The sequence below is a fragment of the Lacerta agilis genome, chromosome 1 (assembly GCF_009819535.1).
Source record: "Lacerta agilis isolate rLacAgi1 chromosome 1, rLacAgi1.pri, whole genome shotgun sequence".
Lineage (NCBI taxonomy): Eukaryota > Metazoa > Chordata > Lepidosauria > Squamata > Lacertidae > Lacerta > Lacerta agilis.
This window is the reverse complement of record NC_046312.1, coordinates 37797253-37816301: the sequence shown is the minus strand read 5'-3', so window position 1 is coordinate 37816301 and position 19049 is coordinate 37797253. Positions and strand designations below refer to the sequence as shown.

General features: G+C 38.9%; 1 protein-coding gene across 11 annotated transcripts in view; it reads left to right on the top strand.

Moving 5' to 3' along the window:
- MEIS2 (Meis homeobox 2) overlaps nucleotides 1-19049 on the top strand; it is a 227297-nt gene that overhangs the window by 202818 nt on the left and 5430 nt on the right. For 6 of the 11 annotated variants that reach the window (XM_033144600.1, XM_033144627.1, XM_033144609.1 and 3 more), the window contains 2 exons: nucleotides 17500-17558; nucleotides 18880-18990. In XM_033144600.1, the coding sequence (XP_033000491.1) occupies nucleotides 17500-17558; nucleotides 18880-18990 (170 nt within the window). The remainder of the gene's footprint in view (nucleotides 1-17499; nucleotides 17559-18879; nucleotides 18991-19049) is intronic. The other 5 variants (XM_033144618.1, XM_033144636.1, XM_033144653.1 and 2 more) reach the window with 1 other exon arrangement.

Genomic DNA, 19049 nt, shown 5'->3' with positions numbered 1-19049 from the left:
TCGGGTTACATACGCTTCAGGTTACAGACTCCGCTAACCCAGAAATAACGCTTCAGATTAAGAACTTTGCTTCAGGATAAGAATAGAAATGGTGCTCTGGCGGCGCAGCGGCAGCGGGAGGCCCCATTAGCTAAAGTGGTGCTTCAGATTAAGAACAGTTTCATGTTAAGAACGGACCTCCGGAAGGAATTAAGTATGTAACCAGAGGTACCACTGTATACAACTTAAATTTTTTTTTTTTTAATAAGAATTTATTGGCATTTTTCTATAACAACATATACCCACACCCACACCTACAATTAAACAAATGCAAAACAAATAAAACAAATACAAACAATGTCAAGTTTTCTTATTACATCTTTCTAAAAAAAAAAAAATTTCTATTTCCATATCTTGACCATTGACTTCCCCTGCCTTTTCACCTTCGATTTTATATCCTTAATCTATTTTATAACCATTTCTCCTGAAAAAAGAAAAAAGAAATTAAATTCAATTATATAGTTACATTCCATTATATCTTCAACATTTTACTAAGAATGCATCGCCATAATGATACCTCGTCATAATTCTTCTTAATTTAATCTTATCGATTTCTTATCTTAATCTACATCTTAATCTTACTCTTCTTAATCCATAAACTTAATCCACTTAAATTCACTTTACTTATACTCCACCTCTCAGATCTTCACAAATCATTCGCATCAAATCTATCTCTTCTATCCTTAAGATTGCTGCTAATAACATAAAAACTTGAAATATCTCCTTTCATGTTCAAATAAAGAGTATAACAAAATATTGTTGACAGTGTTCGCCCTCCGATTTCAATTTACCGTATCAGGCTACTTTAAGTTTTATTTAATGCTTCACCCCACACCCCCTCTGTCCATTATTCTTCTCCTAGTGGCATCAGCACTGAACATCCATGTAGCTTCCCTCTCCCAACGTCCACAGATCCAGGCACAGTCCAAACCTCTCCTTGCCACGAGTTCAGAGGTGTCCATCTCATCATCTCTCAGCTTCTTCGGTTCTTTGTAACATTCCTTTTCTTCTTGTAGATACCTTAATTCTCTGTCCCTGGCCCCCGAGCTCACACCTCGGGGACTGGATATAAGAAATCTTGACGTCGCCTTGGGGCTGCCACCCCCAAAAAGCGAATTTCTTCTCCGAAGTAGCTCACTCATTTCTCTCCATCTTTCCATCCACCCTCTCAACTCCTTGGCAAGGCTTTCTTCCAAAGTGTCAAAAGTTTTAAAAGCCTCCTCTGTGGGCAATTGGTTCCCTTTCAGACCCCCACACAAGACTTTGACTTTTCTATAAAGCAGTTCCACCTTCAAGGCAGTGAGTCTCTGTTCATCCGTTAGTCCAGAGTTCAATACCAGTTCAAGGACGAAGCCCAGCATACTGGCAGAGGAGGAGGAAGTGGGTGTTATATTTCTACTCCCCTCTTTGTTCGTCGCCATTTTTCTGAGCTGGAGCGCAAATACCGCAACTTTAAATGGAGATATTTTCCTCTAGTTAGCTTCCCAAAAAAAGAGTTTGCCAGTCTCATGTGTCAATTTTAAATACATTGTAGCCAGTTCTGTAGCAGTAATCACTCAAATTGGTTACATTCTTCAGCTCGAAGGGAGGGAGGCAGGCTGCCTTTCTCCTTCCCCCCGGATCGTTCCAAAAGCACGATTTCTAATCAGATTCTTTACTCACGACCACCGGGTTCCTTTAGCTCCATTCTTCACAGGTAGAACTTAGACGCTCACCGCGGGCTTTGTCGCCGCATTTGCATCCCGGTTGGGGCATGTCCCCGAAGCCCGGCTCCGTTGTCCCTTCACCCCCACTCCCCCCTTACAGGGGAGCGAGGGAAGGGTTCGGAGCCTCCGCGGGCGCTGCCGGGGAGCCCAGGGTGCGGGACGCTCTTCCCGCACCCCAACCGGAGCCCCGCTTTGCGGTAGCGGGGCTCCTAACCCCCGGGATGGACAGGGCGCTTCGGACCCGAAGCAGCCCTCGACCACCCGGCGATTGCGTCGCCGCCGGAAGTGTATACAACTTAAAATTTAACCCAGCAGCAAAAAGGCTGAGCATGATCTCTTTAGGTTAGATCACCTCTGTTTATATAGTTAAATTAATGTGACTGGTTAGCACTGGTAGTGAGGTAGGCAGATTTGTGTTTGCATCTGGATAGCTGAATTTGGGCATCAGCTCAAGAATATGTGGTAGGTTCAGGGTGCAAGAAGTTTACCTATCTTCAAACAGCAGCACTGGCAGAATAAACAGGTGATCAAGAGATATTTGTTTGACAGACATAGTAATACCTGTTTGATAATCCCTATACAAACTATACATTTACAGCAATTCTGTGCATGTCTACTTAGAAGTAAATCCCATTGAATTTGTTAACACTGACTTCTGAGTAAACATGTTTAGGATTGCACTGTAAGCTTTCCTTCTGCCAATTGCTCATTGTTGTATTTGTATTGCATTTTCAGGAATCAAGGAGATGATGTATTTCCTGAATCTTTCAGGAAACAGTGATGACATATTCCACATACTAGACTCTCTCAGGCTAGAATTTACTAGGATTAAAGCAGATGTGGCATTACTGGATTCTGCTAAGCCTCTGGTGATTTATAAAACTATAAAATATATATTTTATGATTACGATGATGCTAAAAATTTTGTAGATAATAATATAGTTGCACTGAAAAGAGCAGAGAATAGAACAACTACTGAAGATACAAGAGAGGGAGACACAAATCCCCCTTTGCCAGCCGATCTAACTCTTACGTTCACAAAGGATTTTTAAATTTTCAGTGAGATAAATCTTTGCATTCCTTTGCATTTCCTTTTTAATGCATTGCAATTTAATTCAGTATAACTTACTGACTGGTATGGTTGTTGTTTATATATCACTTTTTAGTCCAAAGGCGCCCAAAACTGCCTTATTCAGATACATGTTTAAGATGGTGTATTTGTATGTCTTCACTCTAATTTTTAAGGTATTGAAGCAAACAGATCCTGAAGCTGAGGCTCCAATACTTTGGCCACCTCATGAGAAGAGAAGACTCCCTGGAAAAGACCCTGATTGTTTAGTCGTTTAGTCATGTCCGACTCTTCGTGACCCCATGGACCGGAGCACGCCAGGCACTCCTGTCTTCCACTGCCTCCCGCAGTTTGGTCAGATTCATGTTGGTAGCTTCGAGAACACTGTCCAACCATCTCATCCTCTGTCGTCCCCTTCTCCTTGTGCCCTCAATCTTTCCCAACATCAGGGTCTTTTCCAAGGAGTCTTCTCTTCTCATGAGGTAGCCAAAGTACTGGAGCCTCAACTTCACTATCTGTCCTTCCAGTGAGCACTCAGGGCTCATTTCCTTAAGAATGGATAGGTTTGATTTTCTTGCAGTCCATGGGACTCTCAGGAGTCTCCTCCAGCACCATAATTCAAAAAGCATCAATTATTTGGCGATAAGCCTTCTTTATGGTCCAGCTCTCACTTCCACTATCACGACTGACTACTTAGACCCATTGAAATAAATGACACTTAAGTTAGTCATGATCCTTAAAAAAAATAAAATATTTTTCTCTACACTACTAATGTATAGAGGTTTGTGTCCATCTACTCTGCAATGCTTACTTCTGTAACTTTAAAATCCATAGCTTTAAAAATCAAGAACAGCCAATAAAGATATTAAGAGCCTGATTCCTATAAAGGAATTTCTTAAAATAGTGCTCTTTAACTTCTAGGATAGAAAGAGGATCACTCAGCACCTCATAAAAGGTGATCTGTTTCTTAAACCAGCTGACCCTTACGGGTCAAGCCAGGTCATGCTTTCAATATTTTTATTATATTAAAACCTACTCTTTATAATGTTCTTTCCCCCAATAATCCTTAATAAATCAATTCTGTATTACCTGCTTGTGGCTGCTAGTATATTAACCATGTCCCTAAACCAGCATGAACACCTTAAAGATCAACACACGTCAGTTTTTCAGCACGGAGTCCCTTTTTGTTGGTGTTGGCTATAGATTTGAAAGACTTGGGCATGTTCATAACAAATTTCCTGAAGTCCACTGAGTTGACAGGCAGGTAAAATATATATTTCCATGCCTTAATCCTTTTGCCTTCAGATTTGAAGATTTTAATAGTTATGGAAAAATGTACAAGCATGGTCAAGACAGGACAGTGGATACAAAAAGCATAGTTTACTTAGGGCAAAATTTGCTGTCAGGAAAATGGAGCATAGCTTCTGAACTCAAGAACCAGCAGTGCATGTGCAGGTTGGATGTAGATGGTTGCTACAATAAGACTTCTTTCATACAGGTGTGTTTATGCCCCAGGCTTGCTGGCCACAGTCCATTCCATTTACAGAAGCTGAATTAAACAATAACTACCGCATTGCAAAAAGAAGAAGGGGGGGAGGGAAAGGTGAGCGTCAAAGGAGATGCCTGAGAGCTTTGTTAGGGCCAAGAAAAACCCTGTTGCAGTTGTCAGAGCTTGTTGATGTTGCAGAGAACGGCACTTTTTTTCTCCTGGATTTTGTGGTTCTGCCTTAGGAAAGAAAGTAAAATAGAACGGAAGAACAAAGTCCTACTCTATAAATCAGCAGCTGCTCCTTGCCAGATCAAAGGAGTGACATTTTTGCTCCTGGACTACTTGTCCACTTTAGGTGCTTGACAGACAGCTAACAGCTGGCCTGCTATACAGCATAGGAGAATTGGGCTACATCTTCTTCAGAGTAGATGACAAGCTAATCAGAGATACCTATAATACAAGACATGCAAGAGCACCTTGATCTGTTCAAATGTATCTAGCAGGTTGTTTCTAAGCATGCTTACACATTTGGGGGAAATTATTACTAAGCTTATTTTCCTCTGAAAGTGCTTTTAAATTTCATCAAATTTTATCATAAATACCAAAAAGCAAACAGATACTAGCTTTGAAAATTAATATCCCTTAGTAATTGTTTATATAAAACATTCAAAAACCTAATTTGGTTTGGAATAAGCACAATTGCCAATAATTTGTCTAAATGCTACGAAAATATGTGTGTTTCCCCCCCAGAAATTTAAGCTATGGCAGCAACATAAATGGTTGAGTGGTCAGTTTAAGAATTATATGAAAGGTTTCTGTTTTATGCAGTGGTTATTCCAATGTACATAACCTCAAAATAAGAGGTTTCAAATTTCCAAAAGCTGTACTTAGTGCCTCTATAAAATGTATGTATACAGAGCTGGAATTTTAACATCAGCAGTAAAACTTTCAAAGTAATTCAGTTTCTAGTTGATTCTCATCTGCAATAAATCATGTGCAGGATGAGGCAATATACTACAACATGTCTATTGACTTAGCATTTTATCTTTAAGATGTGAATAGCTAAGGAACTCTTTCTGTTTGTCTCCTCCCTTCCTTTCAAGTACCTATGAAAGATCTCTCTTACAGTGTGATAAATAACTGCTTATGAATAATCTAATGCCATTATAGAAAGGAAGCAGACATTACTTTGGAAAACATGACCTGCTGAGATGTTTTGTTATGTGGCATCAGATGTGATTACATTCACAGAATAGTGTTTATTACCATTCAGATTTCCAGGGGAAATAAAAAAATAATTTTCTACATAGGTTAAAAATTCTTGAAAGCTCATAACGGAAATCGGTGTCTGTCAATGTCTTTCTGTAGTAGCAATTCTTTATTACACTTAATATTAGGAGATTTATTTATTTCTGCAACTGGTTATTTATTCACTGTGGGGATTCACAGTATATTTATAATCCAGGATCGTGGATTATTACATTATATTATTATAATTTTAATGCAAAATGGACTTGTACTGTTCAGTTTTATAGCTTTATTAGGCTGCAATTGTATTCATACTTTTCTGGGAACAATCACCAGTAAACACAGCGGGACTTACTTTTGAGTAGACACATGTAGCATTGTGCTGTTCGATTTTTTAAAAAACCACCAGAAAATAAATAAAGAAGCACCTATTCATTAAATAGCTACCAGAATTCCACAGCATGTTATAATTAGATAATTTATTAGCAGTGTTTGTCTGAAAAGTCTTCCATTTGAGACAGAGTATATGGCACATATATGTTCCTGATAAAACTGTGACACTAATATAACAGCATAATCCTATACATGTCTACTCAGAAGTAAGTCCCACTGAATTCAGTAAGATTCCCAGGTAAGTTTATATAGGACTATAGCCTAAAGATTCAATGTAGTGCACATTGATTTGGGATTAAATCCTATTAAATAGTGGGATTACTTCCAAGTAAATGATGTGTAGGGTTCTGCTGCACACCATATTTCCAGGAATTGTTTCATCTAACTTCATTGAGTTCTACACAGAACCCTATAGTTTGGCTCCATCTCATGGCTTCCTAGTATATATGTTGGCAGAGGTCACTGGGAACCTCTGTCTGGTGTTATGAGTGGAACATATTGGTACAAGAGATGCAGGAAAAGGACTTGGAAAATGCATAGAGCTGGACCAAATTTTGAGAGGCAAATATGCATTTTCTTTTCCACATTTTTATGTTGCTGACAGAAATTTAGATTTGGAGTTTAAAATTTCATTTAAAAAAACCAGGGACTCAGCATGTGCCTTTCAGTGTTTTCCTGATGAAGATATGTTTGCATCCAAATGTGTATGAATGTATCCATGCTTGAATCTTGGCCAAAAGCGCAAAAAAAAAGTGCCAGGGGGAGTGGTTTTGCCAAGTCTGTATGTTTTGTGTAAATTTCATTTTAGCTGCGTACACTGAGCTAAATAGAGCTCAATTTTCTGAATCATAACCCTGGCCCTTGCTACATGAAGCTGATTACATTTTGTTGGTTTGTTTCAAAAATTTATATACTGCTTTTCACTTTGTGAATCAAAGTTTTATGTCTCTTTTGTAGGAAATGGATACATTTCGTGTCTCACAATGTGCGGGGGATTACTGCTCTTGTCTATTATTATGATATATATTTTTGTATTGCAAACCGCCATAATAATAATAATAGCCCAGTCCAAGAGCCCATGGTGGCTTTAAATACCTAGGAATAACTCTCGTGTCTGATATTAAACAGTTAGGCCGAAGGAACTATACAAATATTTATAAAAGCATGCAACAGGATCTTTAAAAATGGAAGCATATTAACCTAAGCTGGCTCGCATGCGTTGCAGTAATAAAAATGTCAATTTTGCCTACATTCTCATATCTTTTTCAGATACTTACCAGTCCCATTCTTTCCTCTTCACTAAAAAAAGGCAAAATAAACTCAATTATATAGGAACAGGTCCAAGGGAAGCTTAAAAGGTAAAGGTAAAGGGACCCCTGACCATCAGGTCCAGTCGTGAAGCTTAGGAATGTCCAATTTAGGACTGTACTATGTTTCCCTATTAGAAACTCCTTAGTGCACCAAAAGTACTTCAAAGGGGCTCCCTGCAACTGCCAATCATGACTTTGAAAGTGCACTCCCAGCACCAATCAGCTGATTGACAGTAAAAGCAGGTTATCAAAGGAAGTTGCCACTGATCAGTGGTTCTGGCAAACTGCTTTGAACTATGATAGGTGTCAATTGACAGGTGGGCAATTCTGTCCACCTGTCAACATTGACCCATAGGAAGTGGGAACTAGCCTGATAAAGAGTTATTGTGAACTCAAAAGTTTGCACACAATTTTGTTACATTTTGGTTGGTGTAATAAAAGTTTTGCCCTAATGGGAGTTTTGGAACTTTGTAGTGCTTTAGAACAAAACCAAAAAAAAACCCACCTTAAACAGGAAAATAATGATGTTTTTGTAGGCATACTATCACAGGGGGTACTATTATTTTCTGTAGTGCTGGCACTACAGAAGTATAAGTTTAATCAAGAAGAAGAAGAAGAAGAAGCTGTTTGCATTGACCATCTATGGTATCATAGTGCCCATCTAGTCATGAATCAGTCATTGCCATTGTTAAGGTCCCCTAATCTTTGTTTGAATGCCCACAAAATTTGCAGTAAAAAGTGTTTCAAGTAAATGAAGTCTTCCTTCTAACTTTCTCTGACTTTTCAAGTATTATGTACTCTATAGCCTTTTGGACTTGTTTGTAGCCAAGTGAGTTAAAGCAGCTTTAAATATACTTACAGAATGAATGTCATGTAGCCTGGTATGGCACAGTCATCCTAAAGAAATCCGTGTATCATCCTTTGTTATAAAACTATATACATGGAAATGGATACCTAATTCTATTGAGAGAAAAGAATGAAATGAACTGAGATTAGTAGATTTCAGCCAAGAAAAAGAAATGTGTGTTTAATAATTAAGGATTGTTTGAAAGGTATAAAATAAACTATAAACTGTAAATTAAACTAAAACTATTAATTTAATATTTTGGATTCCAGTACTCCAGAAAAGCCTCTTCTGTAGGCCACTCAAAAATCACACATTTAGGGCCAAACTACACATGTTGTTAATTCTGTAAATAAATAGTTGCTGCTGCAGCAGCCCCCAACCAGGATCGAAGACAATGGTAAAGAGGAAGGCAAGGGGTTAATTCCCACAGTACCAATGAAAAAAACAACGCCTCCCAAGTTGTTTGTATTATTGGGAGGGAAACTTGGCATTATTCTGAGTCACTGGAAAGATGTTACATAGATATCTTTCATACGCAAAGCCCTGTGTCCAAAGAGCCATGTTCAACCAGTTCTGCATGCTGGGCTAGTCTTTCTCAAATCGTGCACCCATTCCACACTCCTTTTGCAAATAATGATACTTTCCAAAAATAAAAATATTTAAAAGGGATACAGTATTGAGAGTTGTTATTCAAAAGAAATGCAAAAAAAAAAACCCACAAGGCATACCCAAATTTCTTTAAGTATGTCTAAGGTAGCTCTTTGGAGGCACCCAAAATATTCATCCAGATCCTTAAAACCTCACAATGTGAAATTATACAGTTCACTTAAAATGAACAAGGCGTATACCTCATTGTGCTTACATTCAGCAGGGGAGGCGGCATGTAGAATGTTGTTCAACTTTGCACACCGATTGAAATGTGGCCTTTTGGGACCATGACTCTCTTCCTGGTGACCACCTTTTCCTAGTTCCTTAAACAGAATAAAGGATGCAATTTTTACCCACAAGCTCTTCACACATCAAAGAAGCAAAAGTCCAGGATAAATAGATCCTGCTGTGTGTAGGAGAGCTATACCCTGCACCACTCTCGTGTTCTCTGGTCTGCATAGAGAACATAAGGGAAGGGAAGGGGTCAGCCTCTCAGCTTCATACCAGGCTTTGGAGATGGATACTGCTTTCAAATCCTGGAGTGTGCAGAGGACTTGCGGAATAGGTGGTGTTGCTGGAACCCACAAATAATGATTGACCAACCAAGGCCAACCCAATTATGTGGACTCTTGGCTTGGAGAATGTATGAATAGTACCTGGCTTGCATTCATTCCTGAGATTTCTTCAATACCAGGCACCATACACAAGCAGATTCAGCCCCAAGTATTCCTTTTTAGTACAAGAAATATTTGGCAGCCTGTTCTAAAATACATGCTGTATAGCCACTATGGCTTCATAGAATGCACAATATTCATGACTACTGTGAAGGGAAACCTCCAATAGTAATACTACTATCATTACAAATATGTGCCAAAAGAAGAGAGATTAAATTTCATGTTTGCGTTTCAGAAGAAGCAAATCAGCTGAACAAGACAGTCCTGGAATTTGTCAGTTATAGATGCAATAAATATATGAATTTCAGTTTCCTGAAGTGAAAATTGCATATTTTCTGTAGTAGATAGGGTGTTGGGGTGTGTGGGGCCCTAGGATTTACATGTTTCAAAGTGCCATAATACCCTGCAAATATAATAACACATAGACAAATATCTATGAACCTTTAACAGATTTACTCTATGCTATGTTAAGCACATCAGAACAATATATGGTTTGCAAATGCTTAAGCCTGTCAAAATATTACCAAGTAGCCATAATAGCTCATGCCAGATACTGTTCATCAGATTTGATTCTGCATGAAAAGAAATTCACATGAAATTGAATATTTGGTACCTGGAAAAGAACTCCGGGAATCTCAATTTCCATTTTAGAAAGTGTGTATACATTATTTCAACAAGTAGCTTAGGGTCTATTTAATTATTTTCTTTTGCATAGCAGAGTCATCAAATGATGTTAGCCTGACATTTTGTGAAATAAGTTGTTATTGACAAAGAGCTCAACGTGGAATAAAATATTGGTAGGTTACCATAACAAGATGGCCAAGGGTCAGTATGGCTACATAGGTATAGAAAACTACTGGGTGCTATATTGGGCACAGAGGATTTCATTGGAGCTTTTCAGCATCAAGTGGATCAATCTCATAATGGTGTTCTTGACTGATCAGCACCTTATTTAACTGTACTCAAAAGTAAGTTCCATTGAAGACAGTGGGATTTATTTCTGAAAAAAACATACATAGGATTGTGGTATAAATGAACGAGGAAGCACAATTCACCAAATAATGAAAATGAAAATGCCTTATGTTTATGTATACTAGAAATGTGAAAACCATACATGCTTCCTTTCTTTTCGCCATGGTAATGTGTGGTTTTATGGCACAAGATCACCATGTAAGACTGTTCCCAGACACAGCTGCATTAATTTGTATGAGTCAGTTGGAGTATTGGGCAAATGCCCAACCTTCTATGTTTCTAAGAGAAAGATTCAGAAATCAGCTCACAGACTGCCTTTATTCAATATTCAATATAGTTCAACACAATGTTCAAATTATGTCAAGGCACCAAGGAAAACCAAAGGGGCATAGGCAAAGCAACCATGGCAAATGTGTTTAGGGGTGTTAGTCAGCTAAACTTACTCAAGGTAGAACCATTGAAATTAAAGGACCTATCTTAGTTAGGTTTATTAATTTCAATGGATGTACTCTTAGTAAACATTAGTTGAATCCCACTCTAGGATTACAGTCCAGGAATAATTGTTTAACTTATGTGAGAGTATCTGTTTATAAGCAAACGTGGCAAAGAAATTTATGTTCTTGCTTCACTTACAAATGGTGTGTCGTGGTGGGATAAGAGCTCATGAAGATTGGGCACGCAAATGTTTCACATATAATTCAGAAGCTTTTTCTATTGAAATCTATGATATCTTTAAAATAAAATACTACAGTTCTTTCCTCATGCACTATGACCATTTAAGATTTTATCATAAGTGTTTTGCTGAAAAATAGGGTGACTTTTTAATAAAAAATGGATTTGATTCAATTTGAAAATGATTAAATTTCTCAGCAGGACCCATGTCATATGTACATTCCAAATTTTGAAATGTCAGTTGGCCAAAGATTAATTTTTCCATTAAAAGTGAACAAATTTGGATTTGTTTTGCATGCTTAAGTCATGCCAGCCCTCTACTGAAAATGTCAGTGCCATACAGTGAGCTGGAACAAAAACCTGAGGGAAAATGCTTCTTACATATTGTGAATGAATTATCACCGTTTTTGCACACTACTATTCATGAACAAAAAATAATCCTTTCCCTCTTTTAGTGCTAGAAATGAATATCTCCAAAGGCTCCACTTGAATTAAAACTAGGGGGCAATGGAAAAGGAATTCAGAAAATTCCATGTATAAGTTTCTGATTAGTCTCTAATGATGGTAATGGTTAAAAGTAATAACCCTTTTGAAGGCTATTCAGTGGCTCTTGAACAATTAAGTTATTGATCTTAATTCAAATTTTAGTAAATCGAGGGGGGGGAATCACTTATTGTGGAAAATGGGCTGAGATCCTTCTGTTCTTCATATAGGCCAGCTTTTGTTTCTACTTCTATACTTACTTGGATGTGATTTCTTAAGATCCTGTTTGGGATTCATATTATCCATTACAGACACCGAACACCATTCCTAGAGCCAGTGTGGTGTAGTGGTTAAGAGCGGTAGTCCCGTAATCTGGGGAACAGGGTTCGTGTCTCCACTCCTCCACATGTAGCTGCTGGGTGACCTTGGGCTAGTCACACTTCTTTGAAGTCTCTCAGCCTCACTCACCTCACAGAGTGTTTGTTGAGAGGGAGGAAGGGAAAGGAGAATGATAGCTGCTTTGAGACTCCTTAGGGTAGTGATAAAGCGGGATATCAAATCCAAACCCTTCTTCCTAGGACCCATCGCTCATAACTGATATGTTTTCACCAGATCCGCCTGCAACAGTTTCATTGGTGTGAATGCCTGTAGCACAATCAGCATTCATTCTGACCATAGCACTTCCAAGCATCATTTAGTACTGATACACATAATGTTGGCATCAACTCTTCTTGCTGCAGTACCATTACTGCTGATTTCTACAGCCATGTCATCAAAAGGACTGCTGCAAGTGGTGTCTACTGTACCTAAGGCTGCTGTGATAGGATACCTACCGTACCACCAGCAATGCAGCATTTCTGTTCTACTTAAAAGTAGGCTGCAAATATGGTCAGCTTCTCTGAGTGGTACATAGGAAGAACATGAGTCTCAATGGTGGGAGGAAACAAAGCTCCAATGGCAGATCAGCCTTTAAAGACTTCTTCCCCATGTGACATTTTCCTGTTAAGCATCTTAACTACTTTTGTTAATTTTAATAATACTGGTGAGGGATACATGACTGTTGGTGTTGGGGAAATAGAGGGTGCAATACATCAGTGCCCTTTATCATAGTACCAACCTATACAATTGTGCTATTCTGTCCTCTTAGGGTGAGAATTATTTTTATTTTTATTTTTTTACAGACTGCCAGTACACCCCTGGTGTCCTTTGAAACTACCGGTAGATCAAGCCATAACTTATTCCAAGTGGAACCTTTGATTCTCTCAATATTTCATCCAGCTCTTTAGTTCAATACAGTGGTACCTCTGGTTATGAACGGGATCCGTTCTGGAGCCCCGTTCGTAACACATGACATGCATAACCTGAAGTGTGCGCGATGCGATTTGGCACTTCTGCACATACGCGTGACATCATTTGACGCATCTGCGCATGCGTGAACCGCCAAACCCGGAAGTAACGCGTTCCGTTATTTTCAGGTTCAGCTCATTCGTAACCCATGTTGTACGCATCCTGAAGCATTCGTAACAAGAGGTACAACTGTACTATTAAACATTGTTAATACCTGGGATTCTTTTGTCCTGGATCACTGGATTCTCACTTTTACTTTCACTTGACACTTTTACTCCTTACACTATTTCCTTGAATTACCACTTCAACATCTGTTCTTCAACAAGCAGCAGATATTCTTTTTCAGAATGGAGAAATAAAATTATTCCCAGAATCATCTATGGTTACTTCAGTAGGCTACTTATTCATGTTTGCAGGGTATCACCTTCATCCAAGCCACCAAGTTCTAGATGGCTTCATTGGCAATCATCCCATGTCTTTCAGCTGGGCTTGAGTTATGTCCATAGACCAGGCATAGGCAATCTCGGCCCTCCAGATGTTTTGGGACTACAACTCCCATCATCCCTGACCACTAGTCCTGTTAGCTAGGGATGATGGGAGTTGTAGTCCCAAAACATCTGGAGGGCCGAGTTTGCCTATGCCTGCCATAGACTATAGACAATTCCTTCCTGACTCAGCTCAGCTCAGAAAGCTTCTGTGTTTTGCAGCATTTAGTTTAGGGCTCTTAAATTACCACAACCCCAAGGGCTTTTACCAAGTGCATCACAACCATTATAGCCCTTCTTAATTATCAGAACATCACCCACATTCCATTATATAGACCATGGGTAGGCAAAGTAAGGCCCGGGGGCCGGATCTGGCCCAATCGCCTTCTAAATCCGGTCCACGGACGGTCCGGGAACCAGCGTAGAATGTGCCCTTTTATTTAAAATGTATCTCTGGGTACCCACCCCCCAAAAATAGACTGGCCCACCACAAGGTCTGAGGGACAGTGGACTGAAAAAGTTTGCTGACCCCTGATATAGACAGCTGGTTCTGGCTAGGAACCTACAGGCCAGTCTCCTCAACAGCTACAGACAGGCTGGCCACTGAGAGAACAGGCTGCTGGGCCAGATGGGCCATTGGTCTGATCTGTCATGGTCTTCTTACGTTCTTCATCAGTGGATGAATACCACAAAAGAATAGCAGTGCCTAAAAACAATTCATTTACACAGTGAAAAGCTAAAGCCACACTGGAAAGGTAAACCAGAAACGACAGTGCTAAAAATGATGATAAAATATACTAAAAGGTTGTTAAAATTATTTAAAAGTTTGGGAGAATAAAGTTTTCTTCCCTTGTACCACAAACACATGCATGTGGGTGCCATGTGAACCTCTCTAGGGAGAGCATTTCACAGCTGAAGGACATTGCCAGTTATGGTGAACTTGCCCACCCCTTTCTACGCTGAACACAGTCTTCCAAACCTCACACACTTGAGGTGCCATTTATTTATAATTGGGCAGCCATTTATTTGCAGGAAAGCACACAGAATTTTTGAGCACAGCTATGTTTGTAAGGATCTGTGAACTAGGGCACACCTCCCATGCTGGCATTAGAAGACATCTAGAACATTGTCTTCCTCCTAAAACCAGCCACTCAAGGCAGAATGAAGATTTCCTGAGACCGGAAGCTTCTGTGTGCTTCTTTTCAGGTTTTGGTACAGCAGCTTTGGTGACTGCAGTATTAAAATGTTTGTTGTTTGGAGGCAAGTGGCTTTTGTTCTGCCTCTTGTGGAATCATCTCCCTCCCTGGAACTTTGAACACCCCCTTCCAGATGACTTGTACCCCCAGGGGGGCCTGCCCCAAATTTGAGAACCACTGACCTAGGGTTTCCACTGTTTCCTCAAAAAATATCTGTTGAATCAATTAGCAGCTCTCACACAGATAAATTCTGGACAAGTCCTCTCTCCCTCCCCCCCCCCCGTGTGTGTGTGTGTGTGTGTGTTACATTTTAGGAAATGATTGACTGGCACATGCACAGAATACGCAAGTGCAGAGCAGATTTTCAAAACCCTCTTCCAAAGTTTCTGTCCTGTTGACCTGTTGAATTAATTAACATTAGCCTCACAGGCTAGGGTTTTTAATTGTGTATGTTCATAAAAGCCAGTTTTGTATCCCTTTGGTCAAAGGATTATGAATTGTCCAAGTCTTCTGTATTGTTGTGTAAACTCCCCTAAAAAAAATCTTAAGAGGATGCCCCCCTTTTTAAATTAATGTATACATTCTGACGAGTTTCCAAAGATATGACCTTTAGGTGAACCCCTTTAACCTTCCCCTTAATTATTTGTTTGAAGACAGTGTAGTGTTCTCCTGCTGAGAATGAAGAACCATAATGCATTGCAGTCCTGTGAGTAAGGGAGTGTTGTAAGGAAGTGGAAAGGGACATAAATAAGGAGACCACCAGATGTAAATAATAAAAAGTGGTTGGAGCTGAAATAAAAACTGAAAAAGCAATTTAATTTACCTTATGAGTGGCTAGGTTGAAGAAAGCAAGGGTCAGCAAGGCTCAAAGTGGAGGAGAATCTGTTGTGTGTTACCAATCCAAGTACAGTACGTGCTTGTTTCATTCCTTAAACCTTGCCATCTGCATACATCATTAGAAGCTCATTGAAGAGAAAACAGTCTTATCAGGCTTTTCTGTTAATCTCTGTTGGTGTTAACTTCAGCTGATAAAAGGCATGCTAGCTGCAGAAGGCTCAGGTCAGTCCCTGTTTGGTCAGTGTAGCAACATTACTGGAAAGCAGCTAAGCAAATTAAGCCCTATCAAAGACCTTTGTCTTGGAGGACAGAAATATGCCTTGAATTCACAGTGTTATGTTAGGAATATAGCCTCAGTGACAGAAATCACTATTACCTAGAGGAACAAGCTATAAAAGCAGTCTTAAATGCCTAGCATTTGCCTTTGACTAATTTTAAGGCAGTGTATTATTATTATTATTATTATTATTATTATTATTATTATTATTATTATTATTATTATTATTATTTACAATGGGTGTATTTAAATACAGGTAGGTAGCTGTGTTGGTCTGCCATAGTTGAAACAAAATAATAAAAAAAATCCTTCCAGTAGCACCTTAGAGACCAACTAAGTTTGTTATTGGTATGAGCTTTCGTGTGCAATGCACACACACTTCTTCAGATACCTGTATTTAAATAGTGATCAATGTGGAAACAAAAAGATGCAAAGTAGCCTATGTAGTCTTTTGAGCATTTATGCACCATCTACTAAATTACATTCCCACTAGCATACAATTAGAAGAGTTGATTTAAAAGGTGTATATTACTGTAAAGTGGACTTAAGCTGGAAGAAGCGCAGTGGCTATGTCCAAACCTCAAATGCTAGATTCTAGTACCTTACAAACTTTTAATAATCATGGGTTTTATGTGAAGCTCACTGAAATCGTTATTAATTTATACGATACAAAGAAGCTAAGTTTCAGGCGATGGCTATGTTTAGAATATCAGGAATCACTAATGGATCATTAGCAGTTCTTAAGGGTCATTTAGCTAAGGAATGAATGACAATACTGGACAAACCCTGAACATAACTACTAACGTTCTCTAAAAACACAGAGAATGGAGATAAAAACAATAGAGATCAAAACAAGTGGGTCTTGTGAAGTATAGAAAATGGCCTTAACTAAACTGTGCAATTAAAAAACATTTTTTTGGGAAAAAATCATTTTACTGGGGTTAGTTTGAACAAGATGATCTGATGTGGGTTGTTATGCATTAACTTAATGGAGAAATATGCAAGCACTTATTTTTGGATTACCCACAAAATTAAATCCAGGCTTCCCTTGCCAAATAATGGGCTTTACCTAACATTCAGATGACTCGGACACTGCTTTAGTTATGGTACCTGATTGGAGAAGAAGTTATTTTGGGCCTAATAATAAACACATGTACCTGCAATTCCCTCTTTCTATCAAGTTGAAAGGTGCCCCAGTTTATGGTTGGAAGTTGCCTTATGCTCTCTGCCCTGGGTGTCCCACTCTTGGTTGAAAAGGTCGCCCCCAGCTGGCACTGACCTCCAAATGACCCTTGACTTTACAGGCTTAAACTGCAGGAGTTGTAGAAGAGCAGAAGTTCTTTCTGGGCCAGCACTTATTGCTGCTGTGCTGGTGATAAAACTTCAGACAGCCTAATTGATGGCTTTGCTGACCTAACAATACCTTGTGAAAGCACAGAATAGCAAAGCCTGGTCCTCATTTATGGACAGCTGCAATGGCAGCTGAATTGCCTAGGACAAAAAAAAATAAAAATAAAATAAAATATTCCACAATACTTTAAATGAGTTTTTAGATGGTCAGATAATCTTGCTTTTGAAGTAAAATCAAGTGTTAAATTGTGCATATTTTTATGTGTGATTCATTATTTCCTGACAAATAGTTTTCTAACCTGGAATGTTGTTTTTGTTTTTAATGTGGTTTTCTGTATTGCAGCTTTCTTCCATGAAGAAGAAAGTGGGGGTCTAATAAATAAAAATAAAAATCTTTTTTTTTTAAGTACAGCACTAAACGGACAAACAGATTTCTATACTTTGTGTTCTATTTCAGGTTTATTAATGCCAGAAGAAGAATAGTACAGCCTATGATTGACCAGTCAAATCGAGCAGGCAAGTTCCAAGTAGTATCTGTATTCAAGTCCCACAGGCATAAATCCTCATCAAGTTATTCTTCAGGAGTCCCTTCACCTGGTAAATAAATGCTTCCAATAGGCATTCTGGGAGATTTTTTCTTCTTCTTATGTCCCCAGAATTCCACTATAGGAAGCAACTTCACTAATTGGTGCTAATTGGAGATTTCCCACCCTGACTCTACTGAAACTGCTTTTTATTTTCTCTCTGAATTGGTAATTGGGTACAAGTACTAGTGCCACAAGCAGTTTATTTGACTGGGAGCACTTGAATTGCTCATTGCTTTTCTGCATCCAATCAGCAGGACAATCTCATTTTCTTGCTACCCACAACTCCATGGTGCATGCATTGCTTTCACTGCTGTAAGGCTAGCTGTAAAACTCATTGTATCCATTCATTTGCTTTGACTATTCACAATATGCTACTAATGCCTGGGACATGCTACAATACTGCCAAAAATATTTAAATTTTATTACTTTCAGTTACTTAATGCACCAAATATTTTACCATTAAAATTCTGCCAAACATGTTCTTACACCCTTTTAAAATACTGACGATGTATGTTCAAAACTACAAAGAGCCAAGTAGTATTCACTTTACAGTGCAATATGCATTTCCTCAGCTTGCTAGGGAGTTGTAGCTTCTGCAATTAAGTTACTGGATAAAACAGTTCTCCATGTTGTGATAACTGGGCTTTAACTTGATGGGAATTTTGCCTGCTGCTTCACTTTAAAAGTCTAGAAATGTTATTAATCCTGTGGGAGAAATCTTTATGTGTAGCAGTGAATTTCTTTTCCATAAATATGTGGCAGGATAAAAACCAAAGCAATTAACTCTGATTAAAAACAAAACAAAAATAAAGCATGTTCAGCATATTTTGTGTACGTATAAAAGGTGGACAGAGTAATGAGAGGATAGCTTGCTCGCTTCAAAAGTAGCAATAAGCACAAACACAGTGAACTGCAGCACAAACTGCCATATTCAAATTGAGACCATGGAATACTCTTTCTATACTAATTATAAATCCCTAAGCAGTACTTATTGCACTGTTTTACGTTGAGGTAAGTAGCAAAGTGGATTTAAATTTCTGGTTTTCTTTATTATCCCACCCATCCTCTGCAGTATTCTTTTATTGTGTAGTCCTGGTCCACAATCAGTGCAGGGTAGTGCAACTTTTGTTTTGAACAAGACAGGCAAATTTTTGTTTATAGCGTTTCAGTGTTGAGACTGGAACAGTTGCTGATTGTTTGGTATGTCTTCTCTTCTTTTTTCCTCTGTGTCCACGATTGACTACAATCAGGTTTTCTTCTTGATCCTTCAGTGAGCCAAGGAGCAGCATATAGTCCAGAGGGTCAGCCAATGGGAAGCTTTGTACTGGATGGTCAGCAGCACATGGGAATCCGGCCTGCAGGTAGGAGACTGCATTTCCTTTTGCTCTGTATCTGTAACATTTTCCCTTCCGCCTGACCG